This window comes from Myotis yumanensis, unplaced genomic scaffold, assembly GCF_028538775.1.
Source record: "Myotis yumanensis isolate MYYU_CA2020_CCGP unplaced genomic scaffold, mMyoYum1.0.hap1 SCAF_16, whole genome shotgun sequence".
NCBI lineage: Eukaryota > Metazoa > Chordata > Mammalia > Chiroptera > Vespertilionidae > Myotis > Myotis yumanensis.
In genome coordinates, this window is record NW_027223767.1 from 40,211,763 (window position 1) to 40,239,738 (window position 27,976).

A 27,976-nucleotide genomic window follows, 5' to 3' on the forward strand; every position below is an offset into this window, starting at 1 on the left:
CGCCCCTCCGCCCTCCCTCCCTTCCTCCCTTGCCTTTTAGGTCTCGGGGCCCGCAACCCGCTGAGCAGACACCGCCGGAGCTGGACTACCTCCGGCTCCGGGCGAAGCGTCCCCGAGGAGCGGCCCAGCGCGCGGAGCCGGGGCGCTGGCCAGCCCCGGGCACCTTCCCCCTCGGTGCGGGGCGGCGCACATCCGCAGCATCCGAAGAGCCCCGAGCCCTGCTGACGGCCGGCGGGCTTCCCAGCGCCCCGCAGTCCCGCATTCCTCCCGCGCTCCGCGGCGGGGGCGGCGGCGAGATGGCTGCGCGGGTGGGCCTCCTGCTGCGCGCCCTGCCCTTGCTGCTGTGGGGCCGCCTGGACGCCCGGCTCCCGGAGCGCGCAGGCCGGGAGCTGCGCAGCGAGGCAGAGGTAAGGGGTGTGTGCGGGGCGGAGTGGGTTCGCGTGCGGGAGAGTCGCCGGAACTCCGCACTCAGGCCACCCAGCTGTCCCCGCTGAGCTGACAATCTGCTTTATCCCCTCCCTGTCCTCCGCACCCGTCACCCTTGCACACAAAGAACCTCGGGGCAGCATTCTCCCCGGTTGGGGCTGGGACCACAAAGGCACGCGGATCTGCACGGATGTTCCCGGACGGGGGAAGGAGGGAGAGACCAGATGGCACAGACAGGCCAGAGCTCAGAGAGAGGCAGCCCCCGCCCCTCACCACCGAAGCCAGGGAGACACGGCAGTTCATTCATCCGATGCCCCAGTGTCAAACACTGTGGAGGCCCCCAGATTGGTGCGGTGGAGAGGATACCGCTCACTGGGCTGGGACACCAGCGACAGAACTGGCTTTCCTGGGCGGGTGCTGCCGCTAAGCAGCTCGTAAACTGGATGCGAGTGTTAGACTCCTATCGAGAGCTGCTCTGAGGAGCTGTAAGCAGTGCTACTGGACTGAGCTTACGAAGAGGGGCCAGGAAGGTGGCGATGAACCTTAAACATTTCCATTTTCAGTTTCCTCCTTTGGACTCAGCTGCTTGCTGTAGGCTGCATAAGCGAGAACTTTTTGTGAGGTGAGAGTGGGGGTGGACTTGGGACATCTATTTTCTAGATTAAGGTGATTGTAACACACCAGTGTCTTTTCTTTCTTTCCCAAAGAAGCACTTCTGTGTTGTTGTTTTTTTAATCCATCACCCAAGGATATTTTTTTCCCATTGATTATCAGAATCAAAGGGAAAGGAGCGGCAGAGAGAGAGAGAAACATCGATGTGAAAGAGACACACATCTATTGGTTGCCTCCTGCACGTACCCCAACCGGGACCAGGGATGGAACCTGCAACCCAGGTATGTGCCCTGGACTGGAATCGAACCCGAGACCCTTCGGTCCGTGGGCCAACGCTCTAACCACTGAGCACCCCACCAGGACTCTATCTGTGTTCTTAGCTCTTCACAGAAATAGGACTGGGGTCTCCACTATTTTAAGGCAAAGAGATGCAAATAACTTCTAAGACTTGCTCATCAAAGAGCATCATTCCTGCTCTAAAACTGCCAGTTTAGAGCTTCTCAGTATCCTCACCCCCTTTCCTGGAAGAGGCAGGCTGAATTTGGGAAACTGGAGGAGGGCCCACAGCCAGCTTCTATCGCTGCTCCGGGATATCTGGGAATGACCCTGCTTCGACAAGAAGGTCCTTTCTCAAACTCCCTCCCCCTGCCCCCTTCCAAGCACTGGTCTCTTGTTCTGTGCTCTCTGCTTATGGACATTTAAGAACCATTTTGTTCTCTGGATTTAGACTCTTACAACATCAAGTGCAAAGTCCTTGTGGCCCCAGGAGAAAGCTTCTGTCTAGCAAGCCAAGTCCTGTTAAGAGTCCCACCCCAACTCCCCCCACGTCCAGGTCCCAGGCAATCCTTGGCAGGAGAATAGAGACAATAGCTCGGCCGCTCATGCCTGTGGTGGCCTCAGATGGAGGGAATTTCATCTTGGGGTGTGCTTGGGAAATGTAATATCTAACAGATTGAGTCTCTTTCAGTCTATTTAACACAATTGGGATAAAGGGGGTCTTTAACTCTGAAAACAAGAAATATTTTTAAAGCATAAAAACTCTGGAAATGTGTAATGGGTGCATAGTGTCTCCATATGCCTATGCATGTACATATGTATGTGCATATATGTAAATGGGGATGTGTATGTGCATGTGTGTATGTCAGTATGTCTATATGTGTTTCTGTGTATGGTCAATTGCATGGTCTTTGGTGTCAGACAGACCTGTGTGCAAACCATAGTTTTAACCTCTATGAACCTCAGTTTTCTTCTCTGTGCAATGGGGTTAATGATGCCTATTTCACAAGATTATTGTGTGGTTTTATTGAGATCCCTAGTTCCTAGAAAGTAGTTTATAAAGGGAAGTTGCTCTCAATATTGTTGTTAGTATCTTTATCATTATTTTAGAGAGCAGAGCTTCAGATTAAAGCCCTGGCTTGGTGATTAGCTCTCCTAAAACAATGACAAATATATAAGGAAACTATTTTCAGCATTGGACAACAGACAGCACAGAGCTGTAATTCTCAGATGGTGTTGCTTTTACTATGGCTACATTACACATTACCCCAAAACTTAGTAAAGTAAAACAACCATTTATTATGTCCATTGATACCATGGTTCAGAATTTCACACAGAGCACATCAGGGCAGCTTGTCTCTTCTGAACAGCATCTGGAGGTGGAATCATCTGAATGAAGGCTGTTTACTCACCTACCTGGTAGTTGATGCTGGCTGTCAGCGGGGGGGCTCATTCTTCCCCATCTGGCCTATCCACGGTGTCTCTCCATGTGGCCTAGTTTGGGCTGCCTCAAAACATGGTGACTGGGTCTCCAAGATAAGTGTTCTGAGAAGTAGAAAGGGGGGGGGGGAGGGGGAGAGAGAGAGAGAGAGAGAGAGAGAGAGAGAGAGAGAGAGAAGCAAAAGAAGCTGTGCCCTCCTTATGACCTAGACTTGGAAGTTAGGTATCATCACATCTGCTGGATCAGTCACAAACCCCAGGTCAAGGGGAGAGAACATGGTCCCCACAATCAGTGGGAGCAGTGCTGAAGTCACATTGTAAGAAGAGCATGGAAATGGGAAATGTCATGGTCACTCAGGGAAATACAACCATTGCAGAAGGGAACGCACAAAGTAAGCCCCATGGTCACTCTAGCTCTCTGCTCAAGTACAATTCCCTGACCGCAGTGCAGGCAGCGAGACCCCAGCAGAGCATAGCCGTCCTACTGAGCTCATGGACAGAGGTCAGATTTCGGAACATAGACGGAAAGACTGTGTGATCTTAACACATTGCGGACGGATCATGTTTTACAAAGTATCATACTTTAAAAAGATATTAGCTTGTATGAACATGTAATAAATTACAACTTCAAAATGCAATGGGTATTTAATTTTAAAGCATGCCTTTAACATTTATGTAAAACGTTTTTTGTACTCGTTCAATAGACACTTACCTGGCCACTGGGCAAAGCTAGCAATAAAACTACTGGTCCGCCATGTGTTAAGTCATTTCCTTCACTTCTCCAGGCTGCAGTTTCCTCCACTGGAAAATAAGGGAGTGAGTTTCATATAAATGGCTTAAATGACTTTTAAGATTCTCTCTAGTGCTAACATTCTTTGGCTCTGGTGTGTGTATGTGTGTGTGCGCATGTGCGTGTGCATGGATGTACATTTCATCTGCCTGTGTCCCTATGTCTGTGTTCCCATGTCTCTGTGTGCATCCCTGTACCCTGTGTGCATGGCTGTATGTGTCTCCTGTGTGCACAGAAAGTAATAAAATTGAGGGCTTTCTGGAATGGGCTTTGCCTGGGAGGAGACTCACTGCTTACAAAGCTGCATTATGAACAAGGTCATTGTCGCCCACTTAGCAAAACTCTGGGCTGCTCAAACACTAGTGAGTAGGAAGGGCCTCCACTGCCCAGTTGCAAGGCTGAGGGTTAATGAATGACATCATCGTCCTGGCCCCACTCTCATTCTCAGCCGGGCCCTACTCTGTTGGGTGACACAGACCATCCCAAGGGATCTATCTACCATGTTTTGCTCAGACCTTCCTTGGAACCACAAGGCAAGTATGTGCAGGACCTGCCTTGCACTCGGTGGTCTATGCAGATCGGCACAGCCACTCCCGGTGTGCCGTTCTTCAAGAGCTGGCGAGTTTGTTCCTCCAGGGAAACATTGGAGCTTCTGTGAAGTATCCACCCCCAGATGCAGTGTCTGCTTCTCATACCCCAGAGCCATTTATTTGACTTTGTGTGAGTCAGAAACTCAGAAGCCTGGGTGTGGAAGCCTTTCCCAAGGGCTCAGCTCAGTGACTCACGGGGACAGGGTGAATAGAAGTGCAGGAGACGCTCTGGAGGGTCCCCAAGGAGCAGGAGTTGGTGGGAAAGCAGTTGTCAAGCCAGCTTGAAAACCAAGAAATTTAGTAAAAATTGCATGGTGGCCCTAGCCGGTTTGGCTCAGTGGATAGAGCGTCGACCTGCGGACCGAAGGGTCCCAGGTTCAATTCCCGTCAAGGGCACGTACCTCAGTTGCAGGCTCCTCCCCATCCCAGGCCCTGGTCAGGGCGCATGCATCCTGGAGTCCGATGTTTGTCTCTGTGAAGGAACATGCTTCGGTCCTGTTCAATACCTCTGGCTGGTCAGTGCCTGGTTTGGGGTGAGGCGGAAGATGTGATCCCAGCCTCTACTGATAGCCAAGTCCACAGCCTGAGCAGCTTCTCCCCTCTGCTCTGCCGCTGGACCTGCTTGCAGAGGAGACAGAAGGGAGCCAGTGAGAAAGAGCCCAGTTTTGCCTTTTTCTTCTTTGAGGGCTGTCTCCCCAGTGAGGACGGCAGCTTGGCTCTTGCTCCTTCACTTTTAAAGCCTCTGAGTCACCTGTTAAAATGTGAAATAAAACATCCTGGGTAGGTGTCAGAGGGTTCAGACGCACACACTGGTTCTGTCCCTCACTAAGACCTTTTACCAAGGTACTGCACTCCTCTGAGACTTACTTTCTTTATCTTCAAAATGGGGATAACAGCCTTGGTCAGTGTGCTCAGTGGTTAGAGCATTGGCCTGTGCATCAAAGGGTGCAGGTTTTGGCCCCAGTCAGGATGTGTGTGGGAGGTGACCAAAGGATGTGTCTCTCCCACATTGATGTCTCCCTCTCTCTCTCTCACCCCCTTTCACCTCTCTTCCACTCTCTAAAAGCAATGGAAATTTAAAAAAATCCTTGGGTGAGGATTAACTAAAATAAACTGAAATAAAATAAAATAAGAGTAAGCCCGGCAGGTGTGGCTCAGCGGTGGAGCATCGGCCCAGGAACCAGGAGGTCATGGTTCGATTCCCAGTCAAGGCACATGCGTGGGTTGTGGGCTCGATCCCCAGAAGAGGGCTTGCAGGAGGCAGCTAATTGATGGTTCTCTCTCATCATTGATGTTTATCTCTCTCTCCCTCTCCCTTTCTCTCTGAAATCAATAAAATTAATTAAATAAATAAGTATAAAATAAAATGGGAATAACAACCCTTGGCCTCTGTTCTTACAAGGTGATTGTGAAGCTCAAAGGTGTAATCCCCTTAAAAGCCCTGAAACAGTCACGCACTCACGGTGCTCTTGATTACCAGAAAACAGATTTATTTATAGGACCTGCAAGGCGGAACACCAACAATCGTCCCTCGAATCTCGACTTGGCTAATCATGCAGAAGATCTATTAAATGATAAAACTCAGTCACGAAGAGTCACTTTGAAAAGCCTAAAATCATAATGAAACATGAAATGAGCTGGAACAAATCAACACGGTAAAGCAACATGGTTTCTGTATGGACTTGCCATTTTGCGATTTTTAAATTTTTAAGTGGTTTCATTTTTGCTGCTGCAATTCTTTGGTATGGAGGGTGTCACAGCCACTATGTGGACTTGAGACTGGGAGCTGAGCCCTCCTAGACTTCCAGCAATAAAGCTCTGTGACTATAGAAGGAAAAATAGTGTTTTGTTTTTAATATATATTTTTATTGATTTCAGAAAGGAAGGGAGAGGGAGAGAGAGAGAAACATCAATGATGAGAATCACTGATCGGCTGCCTCCTGCACGCCCCCTACTGGGGATCAAGCCCGAAACCCAGGCGTGTGCCCTTGACCGGAATCAAACCCGGGACCCTTAAGTCCACAGGCTAAGGCGGGGAAAATAATGTTTTTAATGGGACAGTTATCCCAAAGCATCTTCTTACTGGATTTTCATGATGCTCCTATGTGAAGCATACGCAGTATTCTTACCCCCATTTTAGACTTTGGGGCACAGAGAGGTTAAGTAATCGTGTTATAGTTCACACAGAAATAAAGCTACAATAATAGACAGACCTGGAGTATATTTTAGCTCTAATCCAACTCTTTCATTTTACAGAAGAGGAAACTAAGGCCCAGAAAGGTGCAGGGCCCACCCACGGACACATAGCTAGCAGCAGCCCCAGGAATAAAACTCAAGACACTCAGCCCAACCAACGTGGCTCAGTGGTTGAGCCTCGACCTGTGAACCTGGAGGTCATGGTTCAATTCCCTGTCAGGCATGTGCCCGGGTTGTGGACTAGATCCCCAGAGTGGGGCGTGCAGGAGGCAGCTGATCAATGATTCTCTCTCATCATTGATGTTTCTATCTCTCTCTCCCTCTTCCTCTCTTAAATCAATACAAATATATTTATTTTTTAAATAAGACTCAGCCCAGGACTCTTGTCCTGCCAGGCCAGTGACTCAGAGTTCCTGACTCAGCCCTGGATTCATTTTGCTAAACCTTATTGCAAGTCTTGCCCTGGCCAGAATCGCCCCTTCCCTCAGGCATCAAGTGGGCTGGGAGCCACACACCCTGTCATGACAAGTCAGGACGAATGCAGAACTAGAACCCCCAGAGCTCTGATTCCACTGAGCTCTCTGGGTTCCAGGGGGAACCATTTTTGTTTTACCCAAACATCCCAGCCACTCCCAGGGCTTTCCAGAGGTGACTCCCAGGAAAGTGGCCCCAGCCACCACCAAGAGGGTGAGGCAGGTTGGCACCAGCTTTTAAACCCAAGCAGGTGAATCACCAAGGGGCACAGCCCTATGGCTTTCTCTCCACTCAGCTCCAACCGTGGGCTCCTCGGACGGGATGGGTGGAGAACAGGGAAGAGAGAAAACCTGGTATTTGAATTGCCAGGCAGAGAGGAGCGGGCCAGGTGCTACCTCCACGAAGCGGAGCAGGAGACCACGGGCGGAGCGCAGAGCATCCCCTAGAGGACACAGGCCCCAAGAACACTGCAGCCTGGAAGGGAAATGACTTCTCCAAGGCGGTTAGTGTCGAGCCGAGATGGAAACGAGCGCTCCACCTCCCAGTCCTGCCCCCTTTCCCAGGGTCCCTGTGCCACAGGGTCCTCTGCCCCACACCCTGCTCGGATGCAGACAGGGACGTGTCTCTCACCTTCGCAGGGGGAAACTGAGGCACAGCAGATGGGTTAGGGGCAGCTCCAGGAGCAGAGGTGCCTCAACCCTGCCTCCTCCTCACCAGGGACATAGGTCTGCCCCCCTCGATAGAACTACAGAGCACTCAGCTCTAACAGCATTCAGGAGACCCTTTCCTGTAATTAAAAACATTTTAATTAGAGGTATATTAAACATGAAGTAAGTATAAGAGAGTCCTTTGTTGTTGTTGTTAATCTTCACTCAAGGATATTTTCCCATTGATTTTTTTTTAAGAGAGAGTAGAAGAGGGCAGTAGAGACAGAGAAACATCAATGTGAGAGGGACACATCAATTGGTTGCCTCCTGCACGTGCCCCAACTGGGGCCAGGATTGAGGCCGCATCGGAGGTACAGTACCCTTGACCGAAATCGAACCCGCAACCCTTCGGTCTGCAGGCCCATGCTCTATCCACTGAGCCAAACCATCTAGGGCTATAAGGGAGTTTTAAAGTCCTGATAATCTCCATAATAATACTTCAGGGCTTTTATGGAAATATAAAATGTCAAATTCTTAAGATTTCTCTTTCTCATTCTTTTGGTGTCTTTTGGCTGGTGTGAACACAGGCTCACTGCTTCCCGGGAATTCAGCTATGCCTGGCAACCCACAGGGTCCCAGAGACAGTCAGGAGAAAGGACTTCTCAGGACTTCTCCTCCTGTGGGCCCTTGGAAAATACCTCCACCCCCATCCTGCCCTCCACCCCACCTTGCCTGCCAAAGTACCAGGCACAGACCCAGCCAGGAAACAGGAGACGCCGCTAGTCAATTTCCCCTCCCTTCTCCCCCTCTGTCCAAGGTTTCATAGTTCCAGAACTGGAGCCAACTCCCTGATAAGGGCTGGGTGGGTTTGGGGGAAGAGGCAAGGGAGTGCCAGCCTGTTGGCCTGTGACCCAGTCTCTTCCAAATCACTCACTCAGCAAAACTGCTCCTGCGGAGACATTCATTCCCTGGCTTCCCTTAAAAAGCCGCTCTCTCCATCCTCACCAGGGGAACGGGAAGAGGCAAGGAAGAGAGCCAGGCACCTGGCTGGGTGAGGCGATTTTGGGATGGAGCACCTGAACTGAGAGCGGAGGTGTAACTGCCTTCTTCAGGGCATTCTACTAGTAAAAGCCTGTTGTTCATTTTCCCTGTCAGTTAAATCAGCTAGATAAACTGTTTATTGAGCATGAACTATACTGGGCACGATGCTGGATGCCCACTGCTTTATTTAATCCTTCTCAGAATCCTGTGGGGGTTACTCTTGTTCTCACATTGTGGCTGAGGAAATGGAGGCCCAGAGAGGTGACGTAATTTGTCCCTGGCCATCCAGCAGGGTCAGGGTTGGGAACAGAGTCTGGATTCCAAGCCCAGGGGCTATTCCATGATGCCACACTATTTTGAGCAGTAAATAGTCTTCCAGATTAAGCCACAAGAACTCCTTTAATCCATTATGCATCCCAAAATAGTGCACGTGTGCAAAGGGAGAATAAAAAACAATAGGGCTGAAATCCTAACAAATTAGTGCAGAACAATAAAACAGACTTGGGTAGTGTTCAGTTGTCTAGAATAAGGGTTCCTTGTGGAAAGTGACTTTAATGAGAAGAGGACATGGAGGCTGCTAACGATGGGTGTAATGAAATCCACAAAGAGGAGGCTGGATACTTGCAAAGGCTTAGGGGCTTGGGGTCCTGGCTCAGTGTCTAGTTTCATTCCCATTAGATGCCTTTTTCTTGAGGCAACAGCGATGATTGGAGTTGATCTGAGTTAAGAAATGCAGCAAAGGGCCTGGCCGTCGTCCCGTACACCAAGAGGTTGAGGGTTTGATTCCAGGTCAGGGCACATTACTGGGGTGCAGGTTTTTGTTTTTGTTTTTGTTTTTAAATATATTTTATTGATCTTTTACAGAGAGGAAGGGAGAGGGATAGACAGTCAGAAACATCGATGAGAGAGAAACATGGATCAGCTGCCTCCTGCACACTCCCCACTGGGGATGTGCCCGCAACCAAGGTACATGCCCTTGACCGGAATCGAACCTGGGACCCTTGAGTCCGCAGGCTGACGCTCTATCCACTGAGCCAAACTGGTCAGGGCTGGGGTGCAGGTTTGATCCCTGTCAGGGCACATACGGAAGGCAACGATTGATGTTTCTCTCTCACATCTCCCTCTCTCTCTCCCTCTCTTTCTCAAAATCAATAAATAGCCCGGCTGGTGTGGCTCAGTGGTTGAGCAATGACCTATGAACAAGGAGGCCACGGTTCGATTCCTGGTCAGGGCACATGCCTGGTTCCTGGGTCAACTCTCAACTGCTGAGCCACACCAGCCAGGCATGCCTCATTCTTTAGGACTCACATCAAATATCAGCTCTTCAGAGCGGGCTTCCCTGACCTCTTCAGGTAAAGTTTCTAAGTTGTTCTCAATCACATCACCCGGTTTCTTTTCTTTATAGCATCAAACTTTCTCCTTTATTTGTTATCTGTCTCCGTTCACAAGTGTACATATAGGTTCCTTTAAGAGTGTCTTGTTGACTATTGCACCTGGCAAAGTACCTAGTACATTGTATGAATAATCAAACAAATGAATGAAAGGAAGTTGCAGGTTTCGAATTCAAAAAGTGCTTCTCTAGAGAGTTACTGTTTCATATAAACCATAGGGTTGAAGTTAAGGGCATTGTTCTTAAATATATCTGCATTTGGGAGGAGGGTAATTGTTTAGGGAGTAGCCAGAATTAGGTGATTAATTCCCAACCCATGCTTGGCAGAGCCTTCAGGGAATCAGCTCAACTCCTGATCAATACGGAAATGTTCTTAAAGAGATGACATGTGTCAGGAGAAGAGTTGAGGCATATAGATAACGTATATTTACATAAAATTATAAGAGCTACTCTGCATGGAGCCCGTGCTAGGTGATAGGTACTGTGGTAAGTACTTTATATTTACTGCTGTGATTCATTCACACACACACACACACACACAACCTGTAAAGTAGATACTATTTCTAAATCCATGTTACAGTTGAGAAACCAGTGATTTAGGGAAGTAGCTTGCTAACTGGGATTCAAACCCAGGCAGGCCTGACTCCAGAGCCCATAACCCTACTGTCCTCTGACAACGCCATGAGATACTCAGGGCAGGGACTGCATGGCCAGTGTTAGAAATAAAGAAGCTAAGGTTCAAAAGTAATGAGTGACTTGCTCAAGACCATCCGCTAGTCCTTGGTGGCCTGGGACGAAGTCCAGGTCCTGACTTTGATGCCAGGACTCTTTCTGCTGTAGCTCATAGACCCTGAAAGGAAGGAACTGCCCAGACCAGGCATGATGTATGTGCCATGGACACTTGGAGATCAAGGGAGGGGAAAGGATGCCACACCGTGGGAAAAGCTGATGCTCCTCTCTCCCCCAGGCATTCCTGGAGAGGTATGGATACCTCAGTGAACAGGCCCCCGAAGCTCCCTCTTCCACGCGATTCAGCAATGCCATCAGGTAGGATGGAGGGCTATGAGGGTTTGGGAGTGCTGGGTATAAGCTTAGGGCATCTCCTCCCTCCTGGGGGAAGACTGCCCCCATGTGTGTCGAGGGGGCCATGCTCCACTGTTCCTTCCCCCAAACCCCCACTCCCACCCGCCCCAGCCTCCTGCTGTATCCAGGGAAGCTCCCCGCTCTCACCACCCACCCTCCCTTTGTGGTCCTTTATCTCACTTCCTCCTGACAGGGAGTTCCAGTGGGTGTCCCAGCTGCCCATCAGTGGCGTGCTGGACCCTGCCACCCTCCACCAGATGACACTGCCCCGCTGTGGGGTTGCAGATACTGACAGCCAGGCAGCCCGGACTGAGAAGGTCAGTGCTCTGTTCGCTGGACGCCGGGCCAAAATGAGGCGTAAGAAACGCTTTGCAAAGCAAGGTGAGCACTGTGGCAATCTAGCGAGGATGGGATTCCCCACCATCCTGAAGCCCCATGGCCAGAAAAAGGGCTCCACCTCGGCCTGGGCTGTGTCATAACCTCTTCCCTAGGGTGGGGGAGGGGAGCACAGTGGACAAATAGGACCTCTGGGACTTGAGGACCATGTTTGTGAACAAAGACATTTACATCAGAATGATACCCATGCTGATGAATTTTCATCGTGCAAGTACTGTCCAGAGCGAACCCCATCGAGCCCACTTAATTTCTTGGTCAATTTGCTATGCAGGGCAGTTAAGCTGTTGCCAACACTTTTCTTCCTATTTTACTGGAGTTATTTTCATCAGAATCGGTTCTTTTTCATAAGAATTATCCAGCAAAGATGGGATTCATCGATCAGTTTGATTTTGTCCATACTACATTTTCAGCAGCTTGATTGAAATATAATTCACATGCCGTACAATTCACCCATTGAAAGCATACAATCCAGTGGCTTTTAGCATATTTGCAGAATTGTGCAACCATCATCACAGTCTAATTGCAGAACATTTTCATCACCTCGAACAGAAACCCCATGCCCATGAGCAGGCACTCCCCACGCCCCCTCCCCCAGCTCCTAGCAACCATGAATCTACTTTCTGTCTCTATGGATTTGCCTATCCTGAACATTTCATCATAGCACATTCCTCCTGTTATGATTTAGTTGTAGGTTTTTTTTCTTCCCTTCCCTTCTTCCTCCTCCTTTGGCCAAATCCAGTCTCCCAGGGTCAGAGGTTACTGATCTAAGATTTATAAAGATTTTATTCTTCTGTCAATTCTTCATCAGTAACAAGTTTTGCAGTGTGTGGTTTTAACCCTGTGATTGTTTTTACTAAGTCTAATTTTCTCTGATCAACTTCTGCAATTTTCAAGATTCCTAACAAAATGGGGTTGTTTGGTCAGCTTTTTACCTGTCATGAATTTTACTGTGAGCCCTTGGGGCTATGGTCTCTTTGAATTTGCATTAACTACCTTTACCGACAATATCCACTAGGAACTAGGACAGAAGGCACATCGTTTGTTTTTATTTCTTAGCTAATCCAAAAGGAAATGGAGGGCACTTCCCCTCAGCTGTTGGAGGATGGCCATTTCCAGGTACTCGCCAATCCAGTTCAGCTGTGTCTACACTCCCAGCTGCCCCGGGTCCCCAGTGCTGACACTGTGTGCTGGGCAGCAGAGGAGAAGGACCAGGCATGAGCACAGGAGGCCCTGGTAGAGCAGGAAGAGCGACGTTCCTGGAGTCGGGCTCTGGGTTCAGCTGTGTGACCTGAGCTGAGTCACTTTGCTGTTTCCTCATCTGAGTCACGGGCCCTTTTAGGTTGCAAAGGAGAGATGAGCCCTGGCAACCAAGGGGAAGGGCTCGCCCTGGCCAGTGTGGCTCAGTTGGTTGGCGCGTCATCCCATATATTGAAAGGGGGCAGGTTGGATTCCCTGTCAGGGCACATGCCTGGGTTTCAGGCTGGATTCCCAGTAGGGGGTCTGCAGGAGGCAGCTGATCAAGGTTCCACTCTCACATTGATGTTTCTCTCCCTCTCCCTTCTTCTCTCTTTAAAATCAGTTTTAAAGTGGGGGGGGAGGGGGGCGGATTGTGAGAATACAGCGGAAAAGGGGGCAGCCCCAGACACAGACTCAGCAGCAGCACTTCCAGGCTAGATTCCATGGAGATTTGGGACGATGCCTCCTGGACGTTCAGGGCATGACCTGAGCACCGAGGATGCTTCCTTCTAGCAGCACCTCATCTTCTCGTGCCCCAAGGGAGAATCTGATGGAGCGTCTGTCTGTCACTGTCCAATGTGGAGCCTCCCTTTTAGACAGAGATTTGGGCTGAGGCACCTCTCAGGCAGGTGGCTTCACCCCGCCAGCCTAGCCCCGTTTCCTTGTCTGACCCCTGGTCCAGGCAGTGGCCGGGTTACACAGAGAATTTCCCTCTCGGTCACAACATGACTTCACTTCCCTTCCCTCCTGGGTGGGAAGATATTCCCTAGAAGGAAGTTGTAGGTCTGGCAGGCACTGAGCCTTAGGGAAGAAAATGTAATAGTAACAGCTAACACCTATTGAGCACTGATGATGTGCCAAGCACAGTTGTGAACAGATTAACTCATTTTCTCCCGTAACAACCTTATGAGATCGGTACCATTATTATCCTCACCTACAGGCGGGCAAGCTGATGGACAAAGAGCTTAGGCAACTTTTCCAGGGCCAAATAGCCAGAGTGTAGCCAAGCCTTCTTGTCATTGGAGGATTAAGTGAGATTCCAGATGTGGAAAACCCCAGAATATGGGTAGGTGCTTTAAAAATGAGTGGAAAAACCCAGAATATGGGTAGGTGCTTTAAAAATGAGTGGAAAAACCCAGAATATGGGTAGGTGCTTTAAACATTTTATGGATTCCGAAGCCAGTGACTTTTCATTATGTGGGCGAACGCTGTGCTGATGGAGCTGGGCTCCAGGGTCGGATTGCCAGATACAATGCAGGATTCCCAGTTGAATTTCAGTTTCAGATCAACAGCAAATAATTGTTTTGTTTTTACATCCTTATACTAAAATAATTACCTGTTGACCTGAAGTTCAGGTTTAACCAGGCATTCTGTATTCTCATTTGCTAAATCTGGCAACCTTATTCCAAGCGCCTGCTCCCTGCTGCCCCTACGGGGCTGATTTTCAATCCCCTGCCCCCTCACAGAGCTGGTGGGGTGGGGAGCACAGGGGTGGGAGTGGGGTGGAAAAGGAAGAAGGGAATGGGTAACTACTGAGCACCCAGCGCGTGCCAGGCAGCTTCGGGCTGCTATTTCATTTCTACTTTGCAAATAAGGAAACTGAGGCTTGGGGAGATTCTATCATTTGTTGTGAAAGGTTGTAAGCAAAGGTACTGAGATTCCAACCCTTGTTCTCTCCACAGTCGCAGTTTGCTGTTGGGAGTCAGGACTGTAGCTCGGGTCCTGCCCAAGCAAGGAATCTAGCCCTCCTCCCTCCCCAACTCTTTTTCCTTTTCTCTTCCCTTTTGGTATTTTTTTTTTAATCTATTTTTTAAAATCCTCACCGAGGATATGTTTTTATTGACTTTAGAGAGAGAGAGGAAGGGGGGAGGGGGAGAGAGAGAAACTTCAATGTGAAAGAGAAACATTGATCAGTTGCCTCCCGTACCCACCCCGACCAGGGATCAAACCCAAAACCTGGGTGTGTGCCCTTACGAGGAATCCAACCAAAGACCTTTTGGTGTACGGGATGATGCTCCAGCCAACCGATCCACATCAGTCAGGGCCCCTTTTAGATTTTAGATCAGGGGTGTGGGGTGCAGTGCCAGGTGCTACGGTGGCCTGGGGGTTGCCATGGAAACAAGCCAGGCATTTGGGATGGGGCCTGCCTGCTCCAAAGACACAAATCTGGAAGAAGACAGGGGACAGGGCTCAGGCTGCTGGCCCCGCAGTTCCTTCCTTCCTGGCAGGCACACCGACAGCCTACCACCCTGCTCCCCAGCAAGGAAAATTGGTCATTTTCTCTCAATTCCTGTTCCTAGTTGTCTCCCTATTCCCTGCCCACCCCTCAGCTGCACAGAGGATTTTTTTTTTTTTTTTTTTTTTTATTTTCCTCTTAAAGTATTACAAAGGGTATTACATAAGTATCCTTCCCCCCCCCGCCCCCGCCCTTGACAAACCACTACCCTCCCTTACCCCCCAGTGTCTTATGTCCATTAGTTATGCTTATATGCATGCATACAAGTCCTTCGGTTGATCTCTTACTCCCCTCCCTCCTGCCCCCCAACTCTCTCTGGCCTTCCCACTGCAGTTTGACAATCAGTTTGAGGCAGCTCTGCCTCTGTATCTATTATTGTTCAAAAGTTTGTAATGGTCTTTATTATCCATGAATGAGTGAGATCATGTGGTATTTTTCCTTCATTGACTGGCTTGTTTCACTTAGCATAATGCTCTCCAGTTCCATCCATGATGTTGCAAATGGTAGGAGTTCCTTCTTTTTAACAGCAGCATAGTATTCCATCGTGTAGATGTACCACAGTTTTCTAATCCATTCATCTACTGATGGGCACTTAGGCTGTTTCCAGATCTTAGCTATGGTGAATTGTGCTGCTATGAACATCTGGTGCACAGAGGATTTTTATCCTTTTATCCTTCACGCTGTCACCTTCACTGACCACGAAGAGTGAGAGAATTGCCCCCCTCCCTGTTCCCTATCTTTGGAGTGAGGGGCACCCTAGCTACAAAGGCTGAATGAGCTGCTTCACAGTTTTCTAGGAGCCTGAAGGTTGGGGGTGGGGAGAAGGAGTCTGGGTTTGGTTACCCATCGCAGGGTGTGAAAGGGCCCAACGCCAGCCCCCCTTCCCCCCACCCACCCACCCAGTGCCCAATGCACTAGAAGTGCTAGTGGCAGCGCTTCTGGACGCCAGGCCTCCCCTCCCTTCCAATCCTTCCCTCTTCCCTCCCTGAGGGTTGGTCACTGCCTGGGAGGGGTTGGGTGGCTGCCAGGCCAAACAGGCCCAGGAGGCAGCATTGCCTTGAATGGAGCTTGGCTCAGGGGTGGGAGAAGGGACATTCCCCTCCCCCACTTCCACGGGGGATGGGGAGAGGGGAAGGGTGCTCAACTCCTCTGCCCTCTATGACCCTCCTTCCATCCAGAGAATGTGAGCTCTCACAGAGCCCCTGCTCTGACCCAGAGGAGTGACGTGCAGGCACATTTATTAGCCTCCAGTCTTAGCAAATGTGTCTGCTTATCCAGGCAGAATGGAAAATGCACTGAATTAGGTGTCAGGGCCTGGGCTCCTACTCAGTGTGTGACCCTGGGGCAGTTCCTCCCCTGGCCTCAGAGCCCCAAATAGAGGAGAGGTTGACTAAAGAGATGGCTGAACCCCCACGACTTCACCCCTCTTGCCAGGACCTCCCTGGGACAAAGGGGCAGGAGGCCCGAACCTTCAACTGCCCGCCCTCCAGGGGGGAGGGGGCTGTGCCCACTCACCTGGTGTCCCAGCAGAGTCAAACCTGCCCTGCCCGCTGTCACCCAGGCCCCAGGGATTTGATCCATTTGGGAAACTGAGGCCCAAAAGACATGACTCTGTGTGCTCCTGAGCCCAGAGACCTGCCTCCAAGCAGTGAGTCTCCAGCCCGGGTCACAGTCCCTGAGCGTGCAGGGCTCAGAAATAGCTCAGGAAAACTCAGAGCACGGGCCTTCGAAGCACCCTGGTCCTGGTCCTGGTCCTGGTCCTGGTCCTGGTCCTGGGCGTGTGTGAGCTGGCGCTGGACCCAGACTAGCTGACCTGGGGCTCGGCCAGTTCAACCCTCAGGGAGGAACTCTGCGGTTCTGGGCAGAGGAACAGAAACGCTTAACTGAGTGGAGACGGAGAAATTGCTCTCGGTCAGTGACAAAACACACCCTTTGTTCTTATTTGTTTTCACCTCAGAGCCCTCGGGAGTCCCTGAGGAAGTGAGCCGGAGGGCCAGGGATCAGGGAGGGACCTCAAATAAATGGGTCTTGTGATGGCTACTCAGGGCAGGCCCCAGCACTAGGAAGGGAGGCAGCAGGAGGGTGTGAGGGCTGGAGAGGGGGAGGGGGCAGGGAGGGCAGGGAGGGCTGTGACCCCGTGACTACCTCTCCTCCACCCGGCACAGTTGTCAGGGGCTGGGATTTGCCGCCAGCAGGAGGCGCAGAGTGGATTTCCAGGCTTGGCCCAGGCTGTGCGGAAGGAGACCCCAAACCAGAGGGTCCCCCGGGTGGGGGTTTTCCTGGGCAGAGGCTGCCTCTCCCCCATTCTGTTTTGGAGGCTGATGCAGCTGGGCCAAGGTCCTAAGGGACCTCCTTAGGCCAACCCAGGAGACCGGGACTCTCCGGACAGGGTGGGCCCATCTGTCTGAGAGCAGGGTCTCCCCAGCCAAATGAGGGCCTTCCCAAGGCAAGGTATGTCTTCCCCGCCAGATCATGGGCTCCTTGGGGAAGGCCTATCTCCCTATCATACGTGCTGCCCAGGGGACCAGCCCCAGGCTCTGCCAGCAGCCCCAGGCTCTGATGCGGCCTCTCTGGGTGGCAGGCAACAAGTGGTACAAGCAACACCTCTCCTACCGCCTGGTGAACTGGCCCCAGCACCTGCCCGAGCCTGCAGTCCGGGGGGCTGTGCGTGCCGCCTTCCAGCTGTGGAGCAACGTCTCGGCGCTGGAGTTCTGGGAGGCCCCAGCCACAGGCCCTGCTGACATCCGCCTCACCTTCTTCCAAGGGGACCACAATGACGGGCTGAGCAACGCCTTCGACGGCCCAGGTGCTGACAGCCTCTCTCCCACATGGCAGGAGGGGGACCCCGCTAGGAGAGGCCGCCTGTGGAGGGCAGTGGAGCATTCGCTCTCCCTGTGGCCTTGCCCAAGCTGCATTGCCCTCCAAAGAGCCCTCAGTCTCCTCATCTATCAAATGGGAACAGGACCGGCCCGATTTTGTGCCATGTGGCTGTTGGGATGGTCAGATGAGGTTCTGCAGGGAAAGTGCCTTGTAAACCCTAAAGAACATTATCCTTTCGGGGAGAACCTTCTGAAGTCCCATCATCCATCCCCTGCCTCTAGACAAGCCCGTGCCTCGCCTGGTCTCCAGACCAGGGTCCTAAAAACATGCCGAGGCCACCACTGCCCTCCCCCAAGCCCCTGTCGCAGTCACTGCCTCAGAGCAAGAGGCATTCTACCTGCTACCTGCTACAGAAGCTCTTCCTATGCCCACCGCCCAGACGGGCCTCCTGTTTGCCCCCAACCTGAAGGCTTCCAGCTGTGGTTTACACTGCTGTCCCCCCATTCTGCCCAACACTGGCCTGCGGAGCCTGCGTGCAGGCTATCTCTGCATCTTCCCAATCCCCCTGCCCTAAGGAGTCAGGAAACCTGATCCAACCGCTTCAGGCGGGGACTTAAGCCCTGTGTGACCTCAGAACTTGGGCCCCTACTCCCTTGCACTCTCCTCCTTTCCAACAGTCCCACTCAGAGCAAAGCCACTTCCAGGCCCTGCTGCCTGGACCAGGGTAGGGCTGGCAGAAATCTAGGCTTTTTGAGAATCCACCTGTAGGACACACACATGCTTGCATATAATTCATTTCATCCATGATATCCACATGAGATGTTTCTGTCCGTCCCCAGGTGGAGTCTGGTAGCTAAGACAGCGCTAGGCTGGGAGGCAGCTCTCTGATGGGGGACAGGTGCTTTATCTTGTTTAGTCAAAACCTCCCCAGCAGTCTCCCAAGATCATTGCAAGAGTTGAATGGAAAGGCGAACATTGCTCAGAACCGTCCAGAGCACATTCAAAATGGGGAGGCACGTGTCCTTCCTACACGGGGCCGTCTCTCCATGCCCCACGAGGCTCTCCCTAACATTAGCCTCCCGACCTGTGTCCGTCCCCGTCGGGCTGGGCTCCAAGACGGCAGCACTGGCAGGACCCTACACAGGCTTCTAGGCCAACATCATCACAGTGCGGTTTGCTGCCCCTGCCCCTGCCCCTGGCCCTGCCCCTGGCCCTGCAGGAAGTGACTGGTGAGGGTGGGGCCCTGGGAACTGCAGGGCTGATAAGCTAAATCTGGGGCACCCCACGCTTGAGCATCACTGGTCCAGCCCGATTCCTTCTGCTCACTCCTGTTCTAGCAGGGAGGTACAGATCCGCAGAGGGGCCCTGGCAGAGGGAAGGCGAGGACATAAGAATACACACACTTTTTTTTTTCCAGAGAGGAAGGGAGAGGGAGACAGACAGAAACATCAATGATAAGAGAGAATCACTGATTGGCTGCTTCCTGCACACCCCCTACTCGGAACCAAGCCCACAACCCATGCATATGCCCTGACTGGGAATCCAACCATCATCTCCTGGTTCATGGGTCGGTGCTCAACCACTGAGCCACACCAGCCGGACAAGAATACATATACTTTTTATTAAAGAATCTATGCATAGACATCAATACACCCAGTGCCCAGATCAGAAAACATTACCAACACCCCACCCGGTCCCATCATGCTCCATTCTTGGGTAACCACTCTACCTACTCCAAGACCTGTTTAAAAGGAATTCCCATATAGCATTTATCATATGCTAGGCACTAGGTGTATGGAACACACACACACACACACACACACACACACACACACGTCTTTTTAATCCTCAGAAAAACCCTGTGAGGAAGAACTTCATGGTCATCACTCCTGTTTTCAGGTCGGGAAGATCAGGCACAGAGGGGTTGAGAGACCTGCCCAGGGTCACTCCGCTAGTAAATGGTAAAACCGGGGTTGGAACCCAGGCAGTTTGACCCCAAGCGGTATGTGCACCGCTCTGCCCCCTAGCGTCCATACTCCACAGCTGTCCAGTGGTCACCGCTCCACACTTGAGCTTCTGCGGACGGAATGGGGAGGGAAATTAAGCAGCGGAAAACAGCCGCACACTCCAACGGCCGGTGCGGTGGGCGGTGGGAACGCGGGGGCGCCGCGGGCGGGGGCGCCCCCTGACCCTCCGCGCCGCCTGCAGGGGGCGCCCTGGCGCACGCCTTTCTGCCTCGCCGAGGCGAAGCGCACTTCGACCAGGACGAGCGCTGGTCCCTGAGCCGCCGCCGCGGGCGCAACCTGTTCGTGGTGCTGGCGCACGAGATCGGCCACACGCTCGGCCTGACCCACTCGCCCGCGCCGCGCGCGCTCATGGCGCCCTACTACAAGCGGCTGGGCCGCGACGCGCTGCTCAGCTGGGACGACGTGCTGGCCGTGCAGAGCCTGTATGGTGAGCCCCCGGCCCCCGGCCCCGGCCCCGCCCTTGCCTGCAGCGCGCGGGCTCCTCAATGGGATCTCCCCTCCTAAGCGCAGGCATCTGGCCTCCCCCATCACGGGTCCTTCCAAATCCTCAGGCTCCTGAGATCTGAAAAACCTCAAACTATTACCCCCTCTCCCCCATGCTTGCCCTTGATCAACCCCAACGAACTCCTGGGCACAGTCCTGCCCCATCACCCAGACCCAATCCTCAGACTCACCTCTTCCCCACCCCATACGCCAGAGCCCTCATCCCTGCTCCCAGCTGCGCTTTCCCTCTAGCCCAGTGGTTCCCCACCTTTTTTTGGCCATGCCCCACCTAAGCATCTCTAAAACCCTGATGCCCACCCACCCCGTGACATATAATTCTTATTATTCAAAAAGTGAACTCCTGTTCACGTGGAGGAAGCCTAAAAGGGCATTAACTTGGTCTAAACAAACTTCCAAAGAACATGGCATCCATGAAAGAGAAACATAAAAGAATGAAAGGACAGTTGAAGTACTGAGGATGAAATCACTAAGAAATTGTTTTTAAAAAAGTGATATGAAAAAATAGCAATAAAGTTTCAAAACACATAATAGAGAATTGAAATGCATAAATATGTCACAATATATATTAATATACTGTGATAAGGCCCCTAGAACCATAAAAATGCAAAAAAAATCATGGTTAATAACTCATTCTTGAATTGTCCCCCTTAAAAATCAAATCACCCCCGGGAGGGGGGGGCATGTGCCCAGGTTGGGAACCACTACTCTATCCCCTAACCTTCCCCCTCCTCGACGCCTGGGCTGCCTCCCCCAGAGTGCGTGGTGCGGTGGGCAGGGCCAGGAGCCCTGGGTTCAAGTCTCTGTTCCATTCCTGACTAGCAGTTGCTCTTGAGCACAGCATTTCCCCCCTGAGAGCCTTCAGTTTCACCTTCTGAGAGAATGGATAATAATTGAGGTCCTGCTTACCTCACAAGGTTGCTGTACTAGTGAGCATGAGCATGCTTTGTAGCCTAAGAAACCTACACAAATGTAATCATAACAGCTGCTATTTCATGGGGGTCTACCATGGACCAGGCACTTAACACACAAAACACACATGAGGTAAGGATCTTTTTGTCCACAGATGAGGAGAACCGGGTAAGAGAGGTTAGGTAACTTGCCCTAGGTCACACAGCTAGGGAGTTGCAGACCAGGATTCAGGAGCTGGTGCCAAATTCTAAGCTGATTGGACTCTGCCTCCCTCTCGTAAGTGAAGTGTCGTGATGGAATTATCTTCAGAGCCGTAATTAACATAGCTTGGGCCCCTGGACTCTGCCTGCACGCCATCTGCTTTGTCCAGGACTCAGAGGAGAGTACACGCTGCACTCCTTAGTTCCAAACCCTTGTTTAGTCCCCGCTTCAATTTTGACTGTGTGATAGGAGAGCTTAACACCCACAACCAAAGACAATTCTTTACCCTACCCCTGCTCTCCTTCCCGGCCCCTCACATCAGACAACGATGAAAGGAACCAACGGGGAGGTCTTGAGCCCGCAACACCCTCCTAACCACTGTGTGCTCTTCCCCTCTTCCCTCCCCCATGCAGGGAAGCCGCAGGGGGGCTCTGTGACTACCCAGCTCCCAGGAAAGCTGTTCACTGACTTTGAGGCCTGGGACCCCCCATAGATCCCAGGGAAGGCGCCCCGAAACCCAGGGTCCTAAATATTGCCACTCTTCCTTTGATGCCATCACTGTAGGTAAGATGGTTCCACCCATGCATTGCTTCCCTCCTCCCCACATTTCAGGGGTCTCCAGAGCTGGAGTTCAAGGGGGAGTATAAATGACAAAATCCAGAAGTTCCAGCCACAGGAATTCTGGAAGGTAGCAAGCCCACGCCAAGCAAAACACTACTTTCTCCTTCGGCCCCAACTGTGCCCGCTGCATCCTCTCTGGTCAGCTTGGGAGGCTGGGTTCTAGGAAGGCACCTTCCCTGGAAGGAAAGCAGGAGACGGGTGGTCACCGCTCAACTCTCTCTCGTCTCTCTGGGCAGACAGGCAGCAGCGACTGTACATTTTTCAAGGGAGCCACTTCTGGGAGGTGGGAGCTGATGGCAATGTCTCAGAGCCCCACCCGCTGCAGGAAAGGTGGGCCGGGCTGCCCCCCAACATTGAGGCTGCCGCAGTGTCACTGGAGAATGGAGACTTCTACTTCTTCAAAGGTACCAACCCTGGGGCACATGAGAACATTGAGACCTACAGAGGAAAGATGTCCTGCCCAAGGTCAAAACAGGGGAGGCACCTCCATTCCAATCCCAACCTGTGGCCAGGGAAACTCTACCAGGAGATTCCTTTAGTGGTGGATTGGGGTGGGCGGCGTCCAGGTTGTTGTAGAGCAGTGATGGCGAACCTTTTGAGCTCGGCGTGTTAGCATTTTGTAAAACCCTAACTTAACTCTGGTGCCGTGTCACATATAGAAATGTTTTGATATTTGCAATCATAGTAAAACAAAGACTTATATTTTTGATATTTATTTTATATATTTAAATGCCATTTAACAAAGAAAAATCAACCAAAAAAATGAGTTCACGTGTCACCTCTGACACGTGTGTCATAGGTTCGCCATCACTGTTCTAGAGGGAGAGGGTGGGAGAATCCCAGAGAAGACTCTAGAGCAAGCATGTCAAACTCCGTGGCCGGCAAGTTTGACAAGCCTGCTCTAGGGAAGAGAGGACCACTCTTGAGCTCTGTGATTCTGCCAAGTCCTGCCTTCCTTGGAATCCTGGCTGCAGGAGGTTGGGCATGTCACTTAATTCTTGGAGCTTGAAGTTTTTGAACGGGGAACACAATCCCTCAGGTTTGTTGGGGAAGAAGGATGAAAAGAACATACTGTCTGAGCAGTGTGCAGTATGTTACTTCAGTAAACAGTGTTCATTCATTCATTCATTCATTCAACAAGTATTGAGTGCCTTCTATGGCCTGGACTTGGTTGGAGGCATTGGGATACAGTCGTGAACAAAACTCCCTGCCCTCCTAGAACTGTTGGGAGTCATGGCAGTGAAGGAAGCCCCTGGCCTTCCCTGGAGCCCAGTCCGCACCCAGGGAGAGCGCCCCCTGCTACCCAGAGAGGGGCTAGACATGTTCCTTTAGCGCTATCTGCCCTCTGCTGACACCTGCTGGAAGCCCAGGCCACAACAGTCCCGCCGCTAGGGTTCATAACCAAATATGAGTATGATCCATTTTATCACAAGTACTAACCACCTTGGGCTCCAACGCAAGAAGGAACAGAGGTACAGGGGGACAGAGTTGGGGTGGAGGCCCAAAGGGTGAGAGCTGCCAGCTCACCCTGGCTCTCCCAATGCCCCGCAGGGAGCCGATGCTGGAGGTTTCGGGGCCCCAAGCCAGTGTGGGGTTCTCTACAGCTGTGCCGGGCAGGAGGCCTGCCTCGCCACCCAGACGCAGCCCTCTTCTTTCCTCCTCTGAGCCGCCTCGTCCTCTTCAAGGGTGCCCGCTACTATGTGCTGGCCCCAGGGGGGCTGCAGGTGGAACCCTACTACCCCCGAGGCCTGCAGGACTGGGGTGGTGTCCCTGAAGAGGTCAGCGGTGCCCTGCCCCAGCCAGACGGCTCCGTCATATTCTTCAGGGATGACCGCTACTGGCACCTGGACCAGACCAAACTGCGGGTGACGGCCTCGGGCCGCTGGGCCGCAGAGCTGCCCTGGATGGGCTGCTGGCATGTGAACTCGGGGGGCACCCTGTTCTGAAGGCACCCCCACCTCATAGTGAACTTTGGGTGCTCTCATGGCCAACGTGTGTCCCCTGTCCCAGGGGCAGAGCCTGTCTTGGAAGCCTCTGAGCCCCCCTGCAGAAGACCCAGCAGAGAAGTTGGTCTGCGTTCGTTCCCTGGAGAATGTGCATTCATTGTCTTGGCGCTGCTCCCCAGGACATGGAAGTGGGGCAGGGATCAACCCAAGGAGAAGCCAAAAAGGATCCCAGACTCCACAGCCCTTCCCCCAAGGACTCTTTCTTCCCTCGGGCTTGGGGGTTTTGATTTTTCTGCTAATGGTGCAGGTCCTGTCTATGAGGCAGCAGCATTGGGCAACCAGGGAGGATGCAGATCTCAGCGGAGAGGTTGGGACCACTCTGCAAGACTGTTGCCTTCTCCTGAGGACCTTCTGGCTCGATTCTTAGAGAACTGAGTCATATTTAACAGAGGCCCCGCCCCCAGAAAGCCTGAGTGGGGTCAGGACCCAGAGCAGGAGGGAGACAGATGCAGTGCAGCTCTTTGTGGGAGGCTGGAATAGAGGGGTCCCCGGCTGGTGGGCCTGGAGGCACAAACCAGCCTTCTCTGGAATAGCTTCCAGGGAGAGCAGGTGGGCATGGATGCTGGTGAGGTGGAGGCTGACCAAGCCAGGACCGGCAGGCTGTGTGTGTATGTGTGTGTGTGTGTGTGTGTGTGAGAGAGAGAGAGAGAGAGAGATGGTAAGAGGAAGCCTACCTCTCCTCTAAAAGCTAAATGTCCTTGCCCCCTCCCCTCCCCACAGGCCAGATGGAGAAGCCCCTGTGGCAGGGGGAGGGCAGGGGCCTCTCTGGGGGACCTCACTGCTGCCCGCAGGCGCTGGGGGCTCTGCAGGGTGGGGGAGGCTTGTGTTCACAGTGGCTCCATTCTCCAAGCCACACACACAGCATTCCAGGAGCTCCTCCCGGCTGGTCGGGAATAGCTGGGATTCCGACCGAAGGAACCAGCTCCCCCTGGCACTCTGCCTTCGGCTCAGCCAGCCTCAGGGCTTTAGCGTCTGGCTCTCAGACCCCCCCCCCCCCCTCACCCCTGCCGGGGCCGCATTTGCACCCACAGGGCCCTCCGCACATTGACCTCAGCCAGACCAGGGCTCCAGGGGACAGGGAGGATGGTTTGGCAAAGTGCAGCCCTCAGCTTCCCACGGGCATTCCTGGCCCCGTGCCTTCATTTTTTCCTCCTCGCAGTGGGGAAAATGACCTTTGACTGCCCTTGGGTGCATGTGTTTTTGCTCCGCCCAGTCCTCGGGGAGGCGGAGGGAGGAGGCTCCGCTTGAACTTCTGCAGAAGGGAAGGCGGGTCACCTTCACCATCCTCACCAGGGCCTCCTCGCTCCCGCCTCAAGGCACTGACACTTTGCTTACGGCTTTATTGACTGATTTCAGGGAAAGAGCAGGTTTCTCAGAGGGGGCAGGGAACCCGGAGGTTAGGTTCTCTAGGGGGCGATGCCAGAAGGACCTGCAATACCCAAGAGATGAATGTGAGGCTCTGCCAGGGTGGCCAGCAGGCACTGGGTGATGCCGGGGGATGGGGGCCCCCAGGGGCACTATGGGAGGAAGGGAGCTCCAGGTGACCTGGGGCTCTGCACTGGGTGGGCGACAGGTGACTGGTGGCACCGTCACATGGACGGTGGGCCTGCTTGCCTGAGCAGGGGCAGCTCTGGGATGTGCTGAGCGCGCTCAGCGTCAGGGACAGGAGAAAGCTGCGGGGAGTCGGGGGTCAGGAGAGAATGGGGGGCACAGAGGCTTTAAGTGGGGGCGCTCCGGGGGCCCCCGGCGACCCCCGCCCCGCCCGCAGCCCGCGCCTCACCCAGATCCGGGTGCTCCAGAATGCAGTGCGCCACGTAGGCCGGGTTGCTGTGCAGGGTCCTGCATTTCTTGCAAAAGAGGATCTCGCAGAGCTCGCAACCCCCGCCGCTCGGTGGCGGCCCCTGGGTCTGCAGCACGCACGGCTCCTCCGGGAGGTTCCGCCTCCTGCGGGCGGGCACCCGGACGCTCAGGGCGCCGCGCCGGCCCCGCCCGCCCGGTCCCGGGGCGCGCCCGCCCTCACCTGTCGGCCGGGGCCGCGGGGCCGCGGAGCAAGGCCAAGGGCAGGAGCCAGCCCCAGAAGCCGCTGTCCGCGCGCCGCAGCAGCGCCACCTGCTGGGCGCTGGGCTCCTGGCGCAGCGGGCTGTAGGCCACGCTGCCCCCGCGGCCCTCGGCGTCCTCTGCCTCCCGGCGCTCCGCCTCGCCCGCGGCCGCACTCTCCGGCGGCTGCCTCCCCTCGTCTTCCTCCTCCAACCCCTCCTCCTCCGCCTCCTCCTCCCGGACCCCCGGCTCCTCCGGCTCCTTCTTCCACAAGGGGGTCTTCACGCCTGCGGGCGGGCGGGCGGAGAGAAGGTCGTACCCTGACACTTCTGTGCCCACAACCCCACTCTTCCCCACCCCCCAGCACCCCCCCCCCCCAAAAAAAAGGCATCTCCAGGATGGTGCGTGCGCAGGAGCCGGCAGCACTCCGAAAGTTAGAGCGTCCAGGATTCCCGGGCCGGGGTCTGCCTGGTTGCACCCCGCACCCCACCTGATTGCCCAGGTGTCTGCGCTTCCTGGGACTGAGGATTGAGACAAGGCCGTCTGCTCGCCTGTGAAATGGGGGACTAGTGCCTCTTTCAGGGGTTGATGTGAGGCAGGTGTGAGGTCGCTGAGTGCCAGGCGCCCACGCGGGCTTGGCCAGCGGGAAGCAATGAACAGGAGGCCGCAAGGAGAGTTTCGAACCCGGCACCACTGAGGGCTCATCACCTTCTCTCTAACTGGCTCTAGGGTGGGTGCTGTCCGTGGCCGGCAATAAACAAGGTGTGCTGGCTGGAATCCTAACTCGTGGTTGTTTACGTTTTGTTTTCTAGCTGGGACTTCCTTCTTCCAAGTGGGCCTGGCCTTAAGGGAGCCCAGCATCACCTGTGGAGGGTGGGTGGGCAGTGGCCACACAGCACCTTAGAAAAAGGGGCCTCCAATGGGCAGACCGGTTAGGAAAACGTGTCCCTTCCTCCTTCCAGGCATGACCCCAATTGCCAGCCAGATTCGGCCACCACTGACCCCTCTTGCTGATGTCTTTGTTGGACTCTAAGCAGTGGCCTCTGCGGGCAGGAAGTTCCTGAGCTGACATGGAAAGTAACCTGCCTGATGGGGGAGGGGGGGGTGTCCACCCTCAGCAGCAAACACTAGCCCAGCACCCTAGTGTGCCCTGCGGTCAGCTGGACCTGGGGAGCCAGCCTTGTAATGAAAAGGGGAGGGTGACAGAGGAGGCACAACTTCTGGGGTCTGCCCTGGAAAGGTGAAGAAGACTTGCCAACCTAAAGAGGTTGGAGACAGGGGAATCCTAATCACATTAGCATTCTAGCTCACGTTATTAAGCACCCATTACATGCAATCACCACCCTAGACTCTTTTCATACATCGTGTCCCTGCATCTTCACAACCCCCTCAGCTAGGTGAGGGATGAGGTAGGTCACGGAGGGGCCTGCGAATTTCATCTAAGGTTTTTGGAAACCTTCCAAGAAAAGTTGCTCCAGAGGTTCTGCCGGTTCTTGGAGCTTTATGGTTGTGAAAGGCCAGACCCACTGCACAGCCAGAGAGGGCTGCTGGGGACTTTGCAGGAGGAGGGGGCACTGGAAAGAAAGGTTGGGACTTTGGGTGCCGGGCCATGGAGTTTGGACGTTGGTCTGTATTCCTGTGTCCCTTTCACCCCCATCCCACCGCACTCACTAAACACCCAAGGCCACAGCCCTTCAGCAGTGGGAGCCACTGAATGTTCTGATGCAGGGACTCGCGCAGAACTGACAGAGGGAGACCCACTGTGGTCCAGGCCAGAGAAGACAAAAGTCCGAATCGCAGGAGGTAAAGAAGAGAAAGCAGATATCAAGAATATTCAGGAAAGAGAAAAGAGAGGGTTTGTACATGGATGGGTATCATCTTAAAAAGGCTGGACTTCTACTCTGGGGTTACCATGGTGATGAGCTGGTTGGTCCACCCTGTAGTCGAGAGACCCTGTCCTCTGGCCCCACCCTGCCTCCAGCCCCACTTACCGTCCTTATCCATCCTTCCCAAGGCGA

General features: G+C 53.3%; 2 protein-coding genes across 2 annotated transcripts; one reads left to right on the forward strand and one right to left on the reverse strand.

Annotated features, from left to right (window-relative positions):
* Positions 1 to 57: 57 nt before the first annotated feature.
* MMP28 (matrix metallopeptidase 28) lies at positions 58 to 26,741 on the forward strand. The gene is given in 9 exon segments (XM_070395565.1): positions 58 to 407; positions 10,850 to 10,929; positions 11,159 to 11,346; positions 17,415 to 17,639; positions 19,862 to 20,107; positions 21,708 to 21,778; positions 21,780 to 21,858; positions 22,152 to 22,319; positions 23,467 to 26,741. Coding segments are annotated over 9 exon segments (1,563 nt in total). The 5' UTR covers positions 58 to 296; the 3' UTR covers positions 23,862 to 26,741.
* On the reverse strand, positions 25,588 to 27,962 carry CUNH17orf50 (chromosome unknown C17orf50 homolog). Its single transcript, XM_070395387.1, has 3 exons — positions 27,950 to 27,962; positions 25,942 to 26,245; positions 25,588 to 25,865 (listed from the first exon to the last, which is right to left on the reverse strand). Exons 1-3 carry the CDS (start codon positions 27,960 to 27,962, stop codon positions 25,640 to 25,642), a joined length of 543 nt encoding a protein of 180 aa, XP_070251488.1. The 3' UTR covers positions 25,588 to 25,639.
* Between the last annotated feature and the right edge of the window lie 14 nt (positions 27,963 to 27,976).